Source organism: Formica exsecta, unplaced genomic scaffold (assembly GCF_003651465.1).
Source record: "Formica exsecta isolate Colony F162 unplaced genomic scaffold, ASM365146v1 scaffold475, whole genome shotgun sequence".
In the NCBI taxonomy this organism is placed as follows: Eukaryota; Metazoa; Arthropoda; class Insecta; order Hymenoptera; family Formicidae; genus Formica; species Formica exsecta.
In genome coordinates, this window is record NW_021851988.1 from 294114 (window position 1) to 309637 (window position 15524).

Below are 15524 nucleotides of genomic sequence, written 5' to 3' on the forward strand. Positions count from 1 at the left end.
CGCTCTTCCACGCAACATAATTAATTTTATCTGCCCTCCGACATGGCTGGTTCTCACGATTCTAATCGTCTCGCATCGCAAAAATATTTTCGCTATGAAAGAAGAGGATTTAGAAAATAATTATTGTTAATTATTTAATTATTCGTCTTAGTATCAACAAGTTTTTTTTCCAATATTCCAATATCGTTGGTATAAATTTATATTCATGTAATTTAAATGCAGTTTATAAAAACGGCATATATATATTATTATACAATTATGTGTAATCTTACACATATATGTGCGACACTTATCAGTCCATCGCCTGTCGTCTATCAAAGCGACACAAAGGAACATAAAGGGCCACGAAAAAGCCCTAGCATCCTTTTCGATCAGCGTACGCAATGTTATACGTGCGTAAAGAGACGTTCGTGATCCCGCAATAGCTTCGAGGATGATTTGAGGAAAATCGACGGGAAGTCTTTCAATTTCATCTTACAATCGCAGGACGCGCGATAAATAATTTGGACACTCGCGAAAATCCGTTCGTGAAAAACGCGTAAATCACGCGAGATTACCCCAACCTGAAAGGGATATCGCCACCCTTCGTCCGCCCGTGCTTGTTTTTGTCGTGATATTTTATAGACTTGCAAAAGGGGCGAGGAAAAGGGAATGTCAAAAGCACACTACGTATCCGTCATCCTCGTCCTATCCGGAAAGTCCGTCTTACGACAACGAGCGTTTCGGGATGCTCTTTATCTCTCCCTCTTTCTCCTTTTGTCTCTCTCTGTCGCCGATTCAGCCGGGAAAGGTAAAATGGATTAAAACGCGAAACGAGTTCGGAATTATTACGCCGCTCGGTATGCATGCGTGCAATCTTTTCATCTCGATGGAAACGTCGAGGTAATCGCAAATGCTTTACGCTGGAAATTGCGCGACGGGAAATGAAATGTGGTATAAGTACATATGTCTCGTTCGTACGCAATAATGAAATATCGCATAATGTGAAATGTTATATGAAAACGCAAAATTTTTTTCGTTTAACGTAATGCAAATGTATAAATTTTATTATTCGCGTTACAACATCGTACGTTGTACGCGTTACATAATGATCCTTTTAGCACGAAATTATATATCTTACTTTGAGAAAAGTTTCAATATTTTAAAAAATCCTGCCACGCACACAATAAAAAGATTTTTTATGCGTCATTTATACGATAGAGAAATTTTTATATTTAATAAGTATAAAATTAAAAATCAGCATTTTAAAAATTGTAAACATAAAAGAAAATCATATACATATATAGCATATTGCAAATAATTAGATAAATATTTCACTTTATAAAAATATAAACTAATCATGTTAATTAACGCCACTTATTAAAAAACTATACTAATATATTAGAATTTAGACGAATTAACCTGATCACCATAATGTCGTTAATAGTTAAATCGCAACACACACTTCCGGATGATAATTTCGTATTATAATCAGCGGGGCCGATCGGCAATAACGTATCAAACGATCCGGGCGTCGTGAGATTATCAATGGCAAGAGAATAAATCAGTCGGCGGCGATTATACCGGGGCGCCGGGCGTTAGGACGTTCTCCCTGCAAGTGACATAACGCGAATAAACTGCGCGAAAGGAGAGAAACGTGATTACGGCGAGGGACGCTCTCTCCCACTCGCTTCCTATCTCGGAGGGACCCGGGGTATTTCTGCAGTCTGCGGAGTCTGGTTTACGAGGGTCGCCGTTATCTGATACGGCAAACGCGGCGCCGAATGCCACCGCATCCGCAGAGCCGGCGCAGTCAGCCGCGCGTGCAAGTCTGGACCAGATCGAGACTACCACACCACACCATACCACTTGAACCGTCCTCGCAATTGCAATCTCGTTCCAGAGAGAGCGGGTCCAAGTTAACGGATCGGCGACTCCGTGCAAGACGGAGACTATAGTTTTCAGATACTTCGACCGATCGAAGGAACAGAACTAACTTCCGAAGTCTGATCGAGTTGGCTGCTACTACTGCGCGCGGTTTCGGGCCGATACTAACGTATCTTACCGCCACTTTAGTTTCTTCTCGATATAGAGAAGTGGCAGAGTAAAGTAAAAATTTATAGAATACAAATTTTAAATGCGATATGTAAATCTTTTTCAGAAAATAAGTTTTTTTCGATACCTGTTTGTATTTATTTTTCTATTCCAGTCAAATTTTCGATCATTATTAAAATTGGATAATTTAATATTGTGAGTTAAAAATCGTAATAGTTGTCGCATATCCTATCATTGTATTCTAGATAAATTTCTCATGCAATCGACTTACTTTTAATCATGTTAGAAATAACTTTTTTCTTTCGAAATCTCAAGAAGTGAGATGAACATTAATACTTTTACTTCAATTAAGTCTTTCATTTTTCCCCAACTTTTTACTTTCACTGAGAGACGAGTTTATCGTCCTGAAAAGGACAACATACCTTGTTAATTTGCCGCTGCAACTTTGTAATCGTCGCTCGATCTCGTTGAGCCGCGATACGTTCCGCCAGCAACGCTTGTTCCAGTTCTTGCACTCGCTCTTCCAAGCTTTCCTGTAACAACAGATAACAAAGAATTATGCAAAATGTGAAATGTAAAACAGCAAGGGGTGACAGAATTACGCATGTATATGCATTTATCATTGTGGACAAGTTTTCCATACGCCGCGCGCATAAGTAGCACAAGATTAATTGAAGTTGGTATATAAATTTTGGTATTATATTCGTATTCGAAAAAAACTCAAATGCAATGTTTCATACGCAACTCACATATCGATCGAAAACACAATTACACTGATTTCCAATTAACTTCCCGTCTCGAGCGATGCAATTCCGAAATCCGTCCGTAACTTTCAACGGGATATTCTCGGCGTAATTCCCGTTACCTGAGTTTTAAGCTGCCTTAACAGGGGCTTAAACTTTAAGGAGAGAGAGATCACACTCTCCTCTCGTATACTTGGAGATTACCGCGCCGATGCACGGCGGAGAATCGGATTCCTGAAAGCGAGAAACCTTGTCGGTCCGGTCGATTCTTGTCTGCTTGCGGTTCGCCGAGAAAGACATCGATATTCTTAAATAATCCCAAAGCAGCCACAAGATAAAACAAACGAAAAGTTTCATTTTAATTTAAATAATACAATTTAGAAATAATACTCTCTACAAAAAAAAAACGCACTTAAGATTTTAATTTTATTAAAGTTAATGACCCAAGTAAAAATAAAATATTATTTATCCGTTGCTTGTGTCAACAAATAATAATTAATATCACTTGTCAAAAAATATTTAAAATTTAGATTAATGTTTTGAAGACTTTAATTAATGAGATATTAATTTTTTTATACCAATATCGAATTGGAACTTATCCAAACGAGCATACAGAACCGAACATTTTGCTTGGCGACGCCATGGCAGCCGTCCTTCGAATTGATTTACAATCTTCGCAAGGCATTTCTGATTATCAACAACGGTTATTGGAGAGAAGCCACGGCGCCGGGCCGGAATGGTAATGAGCGAACCCCAGCCTAGTCTCCGGGGGCTGTTGGTCGCGATTTGACCATAAGTATTGGGCGCGATCTATTAGATTCAAGGAGACGCCGACGCGGCGTCGAGGGCGCCCGTCCCCTCCTTCCAATTCCGTCCCGTACATCCGTAAACGGATTCGTATGCCCGGGCACGTAGTCGCAATTCACCCTTCTCGACCCCTCGTCCACCATACAACGCGCGTTCATTGTTTGCCACCAACGGTTCCCGTATCCCGCACACAAGAACAGACAGCGCGTTTCCGCGTGCGCCCACTTATTTTTAAATCCATCCGCAGTAACGCGCGAGAGAGCGTTCGCGCAGAGCGAATCGGAAATTATTCTCGTCGGCTGCGCTTCCGAAAATGGTTATACACTTGTATCTCGCGTGCACGAATTACCTTTTTATTAAAAAAAAGATCTCTTCGGCGACAGAATTTTAAATGTATATTCAAAAGTATTTTTATATATATACGCTATAATTTTAAACTAAAAAAATTATTATTTTTAAAAATATTTTTGTAAAGAATAAAACACAAGCATACATATATTATATATCATATTATGCCTATATCAAATAAATATAATATCGTAATTTAAAGAAATTAAATAATATATATACTATACAATTTTATATTATTCTATTATCTAATTATTTGGAAAAAACTCAGAATGATTAATAGTAAAAAAAGAAAATCATCGAGTGGATCATACTCTATTGTAGAATATATCACGTCGCGAATAATTACGAAGCTGCGTGGTGGAAAGGTGTAAAGACTTTCGTGACGCACAGTCATTCTTTGTATCGAAGGAAAATGTTGCAGGTTGCTAGATCGGTATGCGATATCTCTCTGCACATGAAACTGAAGTACGGATGTTTGGTTACTTTGTTTTCTGCTGAGTCGTTACGAATGATAAGCAAATTTATGAAACATGTTTTGATATTGATTAAACGATACGACATTTTAAATATAATACCCAGCGATGTGAAGTGAATTGATGAGGATTCAGAATGAAAGATTATACACGGGGCTATCAATTACAAACTACTAAAAGAATAGAATAATAATGCAAATAAATTCAATGACAGATTCCACCATAAAGTCAATCTCTAAACCATAACATTGCTCGCTTCCATAAACTTTGCACGTCGAGTAAAATAATTTAAATGTCAAATAATCTATTATTTAAATGATATTATATGTGTTTGAAATAAATACCGTAGAATATTATATCCCTCATCAAATATCTGTGTGTATCACTGTTATTCGGCAAAAACTGCTTACTCGGCAAAAACGATTTAATTATATTAAATTATTTGTACGACAAAACACAAAAGCCGAGAGATAATATCAGCAAGCTGTAACTGATATCACGTATCGATATCTCGTTGCAAATATTATTCGCCCGCTCGTCGGAATAATGAATATATTTAATTCGCGATATATTATACGGTGGGAATAAATATGAATGGGTTGACAAACGATGTTGCACGCAAGTGTTCCATGGCCGTTTAGTAAAACGCTCTTATCTCTCTCCCTGGTCGTGGACCGCAATTATAACGAGCGCCGACGTTGCATAACCAGTTCTGCCCTGCATTAGGGCGCGGACCCGACGGTATAGAGAAGGTCGAGGGGGCACACCGGTGGTATACACGTCCGAGGACCCGTAGAATTAGCACGGGGACTTCCGGGACGTCATTTAAAGTGCGGACCCGCGATGAATCCACTCTATATGCAGAGATTCCGTTAAATTGCAAACGCCCGTTTCCCCTTCCTTCCTCCCTCCCTTCTCCGGAGTATCCCGGCGGAAGGGTGGACCCCGACACGGAAGGTATTGCCCTGCCTCACCGACGTGTAATCAGACCCGACTGACTCCTGAACACCATCAGCGGCAGCGTTCTACGTCTGCGGCCTCCTTTCCAAGCAAGCAAAAACGTGACGGAAAAACCATCCCGGCTTTAATTTCCACCATTAACTGCGCCTTGACTTTAACCGTCCAAAGTAAATAAAAAGACATTCAATTGTAAATCGATTTATTCTCGAGTGTTAATAGACTCGAATTTAATCACCGGAACGTGATTGCGAATAAAAGAATAAGAACTTGAGAGACATTAACATTAAAAAAATTAAAACAAATATCGAGTCCGCAAAAATCTTCGAGGCAACATTTGGAGGGGAGGCAATTATGTATATCACAAAAAGTGCGAATCAATTCTACGAAAAGGCGCGTTCTTTATGTAAATTCCAGCAAGACGGACTTTCTTCCGAGTTTTCACGGTACGGATGTACCTTTCTCCCTCTTTCGCAGGATGGACACTGAATTATGATCGTGATTTCCGGCGAGATGGACCTTCCGGCCTGGCAAAAGTCCAGTACTTCGCGAAAGTGCGCGGATAAATCAAACGCGTTTTTTTTGGCCACCGTACCAAGGCGTTAGTTTATCGCCATGTAAATCATAGGCGCCGCGGCGGCGACGACCGGCGTCGATAGAAAAATACACACCGTTTGCCGGCTCTCTCTCTTCTATAGGCCTCAACAAAATCACGAGTTTCAAGATATGATTATATGAATACATAATTAATGCCAGAGATAATTAAATCAAAGATGGATGCGCATTTCGAGAATTGTGATTACTTTTATCTAACACAAGTATTATCTTAGAATATGTAAAACGTTTGTTATTCTTCATCCTGAATATAACTCGTGTGCTTTTGTATTTTTTCATATATAAAAAATTAAATTTTATCAGACAACGATAAAATCTGATCGATTAACACTTCGAAAACAATTTTCAATTTTTAGTAATATTATATTATATTTATCAAAAATTAAAATCATAATGAAAATCAAGTATTATATAAATTTATACAGAAAAATCTGTTAACTCTAAATTTTTTTATGGTCTATCGTATCGTTGCAAATATCTTTCATACTTTATTTCTCAAACATCATATTGTTCCATGCCTCAGTTCCTAATTTCACTCAGGCAATTGTCGTCTTCTCGTATTTTCTGGGACAACCTGTAGTAGACGAGATATCGACTATGTTCACCATAGAATCGCTTCGAGAATGCGTTATATCGCGTTTTATTGCCATGGCGTGCGAATGGCATATACTCTATACAGGAGTAATAGTAACAGAATTTATAGACGAAAGTCTTATGACGTTTCCCTTCCGTGCGGTATAAGCTTTATCGACACATTGTTATCTTTATTTACTCGCGCGCCTTTAGATTTCATTTCAGATATTTACGAACTTGTCCCGTGGAGCTCCGCCGTGCCTCGCATCGTCGTTTTAACGGCCATTCCGCACGACTGCACGTCTACATATTTATCGGGCAACAATAACGCGCGAGAGTGAATGCCGATCGAGAAATCGCTTTGTTCGGATTTAATCTGGGTCGCGAGGAAAATAGATTAATCGACTAATATGATATGACTAAATCAATACGAATAATTTGGATCAATTTTTTTTTGTCCCTATGTGTTAAAGATCCACGTCTTTATATTTTTAAACATAACTCATTACAAACCTACATATTTTCTCTTTCTCTAAATAAATCTATATCTTTTAACACAATATAAAATTAGAATTGTTTTAAACAAAGAAATAAGTAGATCCCATATTTCGTTGGGATTTTAACTATCGAGATATTCGTTTCATTAATTTGCGTATGATTTAGTTCACATTCGCGAATTTATCGCATCGTAAATGGATCAGACGGAATTTCCGGTGACGCTAAATTCCCTCGGGATTGAATCTCTCTGGTCGTCGCTCTATCACGCCATTTTCCGAAACTCCACGTGTATAAGCTTGCTCGTTTGTGCCCGTTTTCGGCCCCTTTCCGCGGGCTTTATAAAGAAGTTGCGGGAGTGTTTCGAAAGCGCGCCCGGGAGAATTGATTCCCCCGAAAGATGAAACCGAAAGGGACGATGAGGGGCGAGGGAAGTAGTAAAAGAAGCGGAGGAACTAAAGATTAGGACATCGGGGGGGAAAGAGAGCGGCGAGCAGGAAAGGCCTTCTTCCCTTCCGATGTGCTTATACCTTCGTCGAACGGAGACATTTTAATTTACGGTCCCTATTATGATATCGCGTCGCCGAATTCCGTTTCCACATGGTCGGAGCAGGTTTCTCTCGTCGTATCATCGGATTCATATCGTCGTACTCGAAGAATGAGAAATGAAGACACAGAGATATCTTTTATGAAGAGGGAGATAAAAGAAATCGCGCCATCTCCTCTGAACGCATCCAGTTCGATGCGTCGCGAGTGATTTTTTGCCGACTGAAATCGCGACTCGGTTCATTCGTTCATGTCGTGAAACGCAATTAAAACGCGTGCTGTTTGCAAGTTAAAGAGAGAAAACGCGTTCTCTCTCGAGTGAAACCCGATGAATTAATCAAATAACGTCGTATGATCGACGTGTGGGGAATGTTGTAGAAATTTATTTTTTCCTTTCGCCTATTCGAGATTATTGCGAGTCATCGACTATTATTTATATAAAGTATATATAGTTTATACTTTATAAAAAATACACATTCATAGAATGATCGTTATCACTTTTAATTTAAGAAAAATAAAAAATTATTCAATTCGGCAAAAATCAACTATCTCGCTTGCTTGTCCGAAACAAGATACTGACAGTTATCATATTTTGTATACACAATGAAATTTTAATCGTCATATTTGTAATAAAATATTATGTATTTTTCGCAATATTTTTCCATTAATCATTTTCTCATTTAAATTTGTGTTTAATAATAAGGATTTTGCACCTCGAAATAAAATTCCAGAAAAAGAATTAATGCGAAATACGGACGTAATTCTCGTTCCCCTCGAGTGAAGCGAAGAACGACAACGAAAAGTTAGCTGCGAAGGCGACGTTTTATCGAGGACATTGATCTCTCGCTCAACCCCTCGAGCTATCTCGCCGTGTTCTGTAGTCCGCGTCCTGGCAGTCGTTGCGCGTCACGTAAAAAGGAAGTTAAATGTTGGCGAAATTCGATGGATGGTGCACCTTTAAGATGCAACTGCTGCCGCGGCGTCGGAGGACGAAGAACAATGGGGGCTGGATAAAGGGGTGCGAGGTCGCTTCAGGGACGGCAGAAGAAGAGGGATGGGTGCTCAAGCTTACTCGTGAACGAGAAACGCGGGAGAGAAAGGGTGGCTTCGAGAGAGCTCGAAGGGTGGCTAATAGAAACGAAGGGCTCGTCTGTCGTCGAGGAACAAAGCCGTACAGGTGCTATTGATGAAAGATCGCAATGTAAAAAAGAAAGAAAGAGAGAGAGAACTGACGATCGATACACAATATCGAATCGATATCATTCGACTTGCAGTATATAATTCTGTTGCTTTTTTCCGATCTTCCGAAAAAATTTTGTAGATATTAAAATGTAATAAAATCGGGAAGATAAATACATTTTTATCATAATAATTATAAAACATATAATAATTGTATAAATAACTATATTATATGATAGCTTTTTTTTATAAATAAATCTTATTAATATGAGATAAATTTTACTTATTGATCATTTTTCTGCGTATCAATCGAGTATAAATATACCCAGTGGCACGGAACAAATCGCTTTGAGTGATTCCTGTGAACGAGGGTGGAAGATGATAATTCAACTACGTCCCAATAATCTGTATACGGTTGTGAGAGGAATCTTACGAGGCTATGAAATGCGAGAGATCGTCGTTCGACGAACGAGGAGATCCCGACGACGGTATGCGCGGTATTTGAAATAAGAAATACCCTTAAATCCCCGAAAGCCCGACGGGGTGAAAAACAGGGGATGGGACGAAGCGAACGAATAAGAAATGAGTGTGCATTCCTCAATCAGCCGATATATTTATTCAAGACAGGATGAGCGAGATTTTCCACGATTATTGCTCGAAAGCGGAAAAGAATCTCAGGAGCGCGGCGATTATCTTTTTAATTTGTGAAATTAAAGATTTATTAGCCGTTTAATCTATCGGCTTTCGCCGGCTTAACGATATTTACGGTATTCTCGGAAGGATATTAAAATCATATAAACCTGCTGCTTTATTTGCAATTGGCTATATAAAATTATGAAATTGATATCTGTTCCTATACAAAAAAAAAAAAAAACTAATCAATTATTATTAAATTTAACAACGATAATTATTATCTTATCAGACATCATAAAGCGATGAAAAAACAATGACAAGTTTGACAGTTATCTAACACCGCCTGAGCGAGCATGTCTGTTTGCACTTGACTGCATTCAGAATCTGGCAAGTCGCGTTATCGTTCTCGAAAAGGAAATCCTTAATCCTTCTTAAGTGGGCATATATATTTCGTGTCGCGAAGGAGATAAGTCGGCCACCGCGGCTGTTTATACGCAGATTAGATGCCAAAAATATAGTCGTGCGCGGCAATATTTTTTTACGGATGTGCATGAACGCGAATTAAACGAAAATGAAACGCAAATAACCGGAAAGATTTGATAAGGGTAAATCCAAATTTATATCCCCGGAGATCAAAGTTGAAAAAATTTATAATTATTCCATATAAAAAAGCAAAAAATGTAGGGATATAATAAACGTGAGCGATCATGGTTTAATAATATCTCCGAATCATTTTAACAAAAAATTATGATATAATGGATAATAGAAGAAAAAATTATATATGGTAGTTATTGCGTGCGAATTGTGTGTGCAATCTCATTTTTTCGTTTAATAACAAATTGAACCTTGTTTTACCTTTACAAAGATACATTTAAATAAATCATTCTGTACTCGTGAAATGAATAGGAGAAAAATAATCACGCGGCACATGGAAAATTGCTTTTTTATTTAAATCCCATTCGCGGCGGCATTTGCCCTCGTAATAACGAAGAGGAAAAAAATACCCGCCCGGCGAGAAATTAATCCCGTGGATAAAATTAAATATTCTCGCGACGCGTGGTTGTACATGTGTGTCTGTTCCTCTCGCGATGCTGTCGCGCGAATGATAAAGCGGTTTCTCTCGCTCGAACAGAACGAGCATGTACATACGCTGTAATCGATCTCGCGGCGAGATTCTCACACGTCCTCCCCGACACTCGGATCTTATTCCAGATAAGCCAATGGCATTGATCGCAATATCGCGTATCCATGTTGGATATTGCATAGCGTGGGACGAATAAGCAAAGCGTGAATGCGTACTCTTGTGTCACGACTGTCGCGAGATGCGCCGTCAGTCACGGCTTTAGAAAAGTTGAAAATTGAAAAGTGCATTATTTAAAAATTCGACTTTCTGATTTTTCAATATTTTTAAATCACTAATTGAATTTATACAAGATTTATCTAGGAAATTATCAAGAGTGTGCAGTTATTATTAATTGTACTCACAAATTTTATCTCATTTAAAATCTTATTCATTTCACGAATAATCATAATTATTTCGCTAGATAATCCGCGATATATTTATACACATTAACTTGGTTGATAGGACGCGATAGTTTCCGTAATTCTTTTCAAATGACAGTGCAAACTTCGAAGTTTCGCACATTGACAGATGCTTTAACACGCACGACGGAACACAGCAATATTCGTTCAATCCTAAGACGATTTATCGACGCATAAATCAGCGTCGTCATCCGGTCTGCTGCCACGTGCGACGACGGTCGTATGAGAGAGGCGCGAATTGAATTCGCAAATTACATCTCCCGTAAATTGTTAGAATCGTCTTTAATCCCTTCCTCCACTTCCCCACCCACGGCTCGATCCCAATAGTCGTAAAGGGAAATTCGTGAACGTCCATTCAGTGCGAGCACGTCGCACCGGAATCTGTTACGGTACATTAATTTTAAACATCGCTATTTGGCAAAATCACGACCGGACATGGCGGACATCGTAACACAGCTCTCTCTCTCTCTCTCTCTCTCTCGGCTCTAATCGATAGTCTCTAAAGGATCACGACGCAATTTATGCGGCTCCCTCGCGGCGAGCTTTGAATAACTTGTTGACAACGTCGTCGAGCAACTAGTTTATCGTGATATTAATATGTTTCACAAAAATTATGAGCATTCATAGAAATATATAATAAATGTAAAAGATGCAACTATGCATATCTTAAAACATCAAGAAAAAATAATTAATATTAATCAAAAACTTTTCTTAAAAAAAATCCGATTGTTATCCGCGCGCGATAACTATTTAAAAAAATATTATAGCTAAATAAAATAAATATTATAACGCATCTTTTCTACGTTAATGCAAAAATCGAATATAACATGCATATCCCATCTCTTGTTTGGCCAATAAGTCACATGTATAGAGACTGCTATTCTGCTATACCTTCCCTAGGTCTTTGCCTCCAAGAAACCCCGAACGCCTCGTTCGTCTATTGCATCTTCCGCAGATTAGCACTCGCGACATCGCTCTCACGTGGGAGTCGTGAGATTGCGGCCGCCTCTCGTCGATCCCGAGGCTCATAAATTAATCCGCAAAGCGTAGAGCCGCTATATGTTCTTCATCTTCGCCGCTTGCGATACTAATCGATTACGTCGTGCACGCAATTAAATTATATCGCAATTATTTTGATACAATCAACGTCACAAGGCGGTATTAATAATTAGAAATCTAAACATCACCAACCGCGAATAATTAACAGTCGCACCCCTGATTGAGTTGATTGTGTTAATTATTCCTCGTAATAATTATCGTGTCAATTATCGTACATATTATTTAACAAGTATCAAAATATGTAATTACTCCACCCATGATGTTTTCCTAAAGCAAATATTGATTTCAAATCGGTCGTGGAATATGCTATTAACGCTAATACATTTCAAAAAAATGATTGTCGCAAACATTTGCTTTAAAACTGAAAATTCATTCATTTTCAAATTTTTTCAAAAATCGAGCGCGAGATCTCTTCAATTATTACGAGTTTTCTCGGGCTGTCTTTTCTCGTATTTATTTTTAAAAATATTTTCGTCTCGTTCTCGCGTTTTTGAAACGATCGTAATAATACGGTCAACGCTCGCTCTCTCGTGGTGGTCTCCTCGTTAAAAACCGCCTCGCCGCACATTCGGTGACAACTTGGCTCAGGTGCGCATCTTGAAAAGGGAGAAGAGGAGATAAAGAAGAAGTCATTTCGCGCGATTTTCCCCTCGTCACGTCACGGACTGATACACGTCGACATCGAGCGCGATGATTGCGTCGCTGGATTATGGCGTGATTTCTTCGCGGTGAAATTATGCGAAACGACTCGCTTTATCTCGAACACTCTATTCAGCTGAAACAACCAGCTGCTGATCAGAAAATAAAAAACGATGTTCCGGAATCACATTTTAATTCCAACATGTGCGTTTAGGTGATAATTATTTTGTTATTAGAGATCTTCTTATCGAAAATTAATAAGTGTTGCTAACATAAAGAAAAATTAAACACAGTCACTGAAAAATTAATTTTTATATTTAGTTAATAAATTAAGAGGAATAGAAACTCTCTTTCTTAACATTCTTTAATATTTCTTTTTTTTTTCTTATAACATTTAACAAGAAATTTCTCTGACTAAGCACCGATTTTTTATGCCATTCGACATGAACTTATAAAGTATTTTAGATGGAAATAAACAAAAGTAATTAAAATTACATTATATTCGCTTAGAATAGGCTTCATGGTAAATTATAAAAAGCCGGATCCGTTCCGATGCGGCTCTGACGTAAGGGCCGAGAAGGTTTTACCTGTCGCGAGCCATAACATGATCCCGACACCGTACATTCTTTGATAAAAAGAGCTTCAGGACGCGGCATATAACAGAACGCCATTTGCGCTCCTGTTTACGGCATTCTCTTTTTCTCCATCTCGTTCGTTTTTTCATCGCGTCGCGGAACGAGAAGCGCCTCGCGCCTTTCGATGCGCTACACGCCGTCAAAAGTTTGCGATTTTTCTCCGCGGGTAGTCTCGCTGCTCTCTTCCACGGACATTCAAAGGCCTTCGTGCCTTTGTACACGGTGATCATATCACCTATCCATCCGTCTCGCCATCGAAGGGCGAATCATTCACGCCGCTGATATCGCGAAATTAAACTTTAAACGTGTGAATTCTTGCGAATAATTTAAATTATACAATAAACAAGAGAGTTTATTTGCTTCTTATTAATAAACTGGTATTGTCAGTTCCTTCATCTACAACGATATTAGCAAACATAATTATAACTAAATAAGAATATAAGTATATATATTTAAGAAACACGAGGGGAGTCAAAGTCATTTTCTCCGAAAATCGTTTTCAAGAAAGAGAGCTTTACCTACGAATTCCCGAATTAAGACACGAGACTGCCGACTATCCCGCGACCCTACACATCCGGTGGCCCTCGTCATTTGTCGCCACGGTTACGGAAACAAAATAATTAGAGGGAGTCCATGGTAAAGTAACCCTTTCCACCTGTTTCTCTGTGCGCTGAAAGAGAGGGAGAAGGAACAATTCGGGACGGCCCCAGGCAGTCGCGTAATCGCGTGAACCCGCGCCTCACGGGACGATAACTTCGTTTAAAAGCGTTGTTCTCAATTATCCTCGTGTTAATCGTCGTCGTCGTTGTCGTCGTTGCGCGGAGCGGCCCAGCTGATTTTATTAGCCAGCGCGAATCAGGAGCGCGAAACGAGGCCTCGAAGTCGTTACGAAGTCGTTTTGCGAAAAGGGTCGCATCTCTATATTCGTCTTTTCGTCGGACACGCAATCTAATTTTTGCGGGACAGCAGCTACGACGGTGCTCACGCACGTTTCACGTCATAGCTCGTTTATCGTTCTGTTAAAAGGGGGGATAATAATTACGCCCGCTCATGATAAGCTTCTGCAGAGCTCTAACGAGGTTTCGAGATCTCTAAGCGGACAAGCAAAATTACTATGACAATTTTGATTCAAAGCTTTTGAATTTCATTCTTTTATATAATTTATATATACATATTTATTGAGAAATAATAATTATACAAAACGAAATGTAAAAATAAAAATATATCCCAGATTTAAAAATTATTCATAACTTCAACTCAAGTTATTTGACGTAGTTGATTTTTGGAATTAACATCGCGAAGCGTAATAAAATAGAAGCAAGTATTTATGAGATATGGGAAAATAAAACAGTAGCGCATTTTATATATATGGTAGAATGTTGTAAGAGAATTTCTGTGTTTCTCGAGATTCAGGTTGACAGTTTATGGGACGCAGGAAGATAAAATAGCATTTTATACATACATCATACATATATTCATACATATAACATACCTGTATATATGTATATATATATGTATAATCACACGTTAGCAGAGCGAAATTCTGTGTTTTGCGATTCGATCTACCATTTGGGTACGCAACAATTCGTAGCGGAAAGTATTTGCGGATAGCATAGTGTGAACGAGAGAAAAGTATTTCGAGAAATATAAATTACGGTGAGTCTCCGCGCGAGAAATTTCTCTCCGGCTGACTCATTATTACTCGTAAAGATATCCAGCGCAAAACGTGTGACCACCTGCAGCGGAAAAACAAACTAATAACATTAACTGCTTCTACAACCTCGTGACTAAACTGCGACTCGTAAATTCACCGCTCGTTCAGAAACCGCGTGATGTTTTGCGCCGCTTATCTTGAAGCGGCACGTTCCCGCGCGATTTTTTTCTTCATCAGCTATTACGATAATTGGATTTTCCTAGGAATAATTTAGAAGATTAAGAGAAATATATATATATATATATTTATATCGATTTTGTATCGGTATATTTAATAATGTAAAACGAAATTCCCTCTACTTATTAAAGTGTTACTTATACAAGACGAACACCAGATTTGCCGGAGGTCGCAAGGGTTAACGGCGTACACGATTCGGTGTTCTGGCTTATGTTAAAACAGAACGGTTGGCCCGGATAATGGTTCCTGCGCTCGTGAAAGTGCTCGAGCGGCTGCGAAAGGGTCGTCGATGCCTCTTCAAGGTGGCGGGTGCAAAGTGAATTACCGTCGTCGTTGAGCCGTGAAAGCGAGA

At 38.9% G+C, this 15524-nt stretch overlaps 1 protein-coding gene across 4 annotated transcripts in view; it reads right to left on the reverse strand.

Moving 5' to 3' along the window:
- The window catches only part of LOC115241277, a 264967-nt gene that overhangs the window by 79375 nt on the left and 170068 nt on the right, over window positions 1-15524 (reverse strand). For all 4 annotated transcript variants that reach the window (XM_029816948.1, XM_029816947.1, XM_029816950.1 and 1 more), the window contains exon 5: window positions 2457-2567. In XM_029816948.1, the coding sequence (XP_029672808.1) occupies window positions 2457-2567 (111 nt within the window). The remainder of the gene's footprint in view (window positions 1-2456; window positions 2568-15524) is intronic.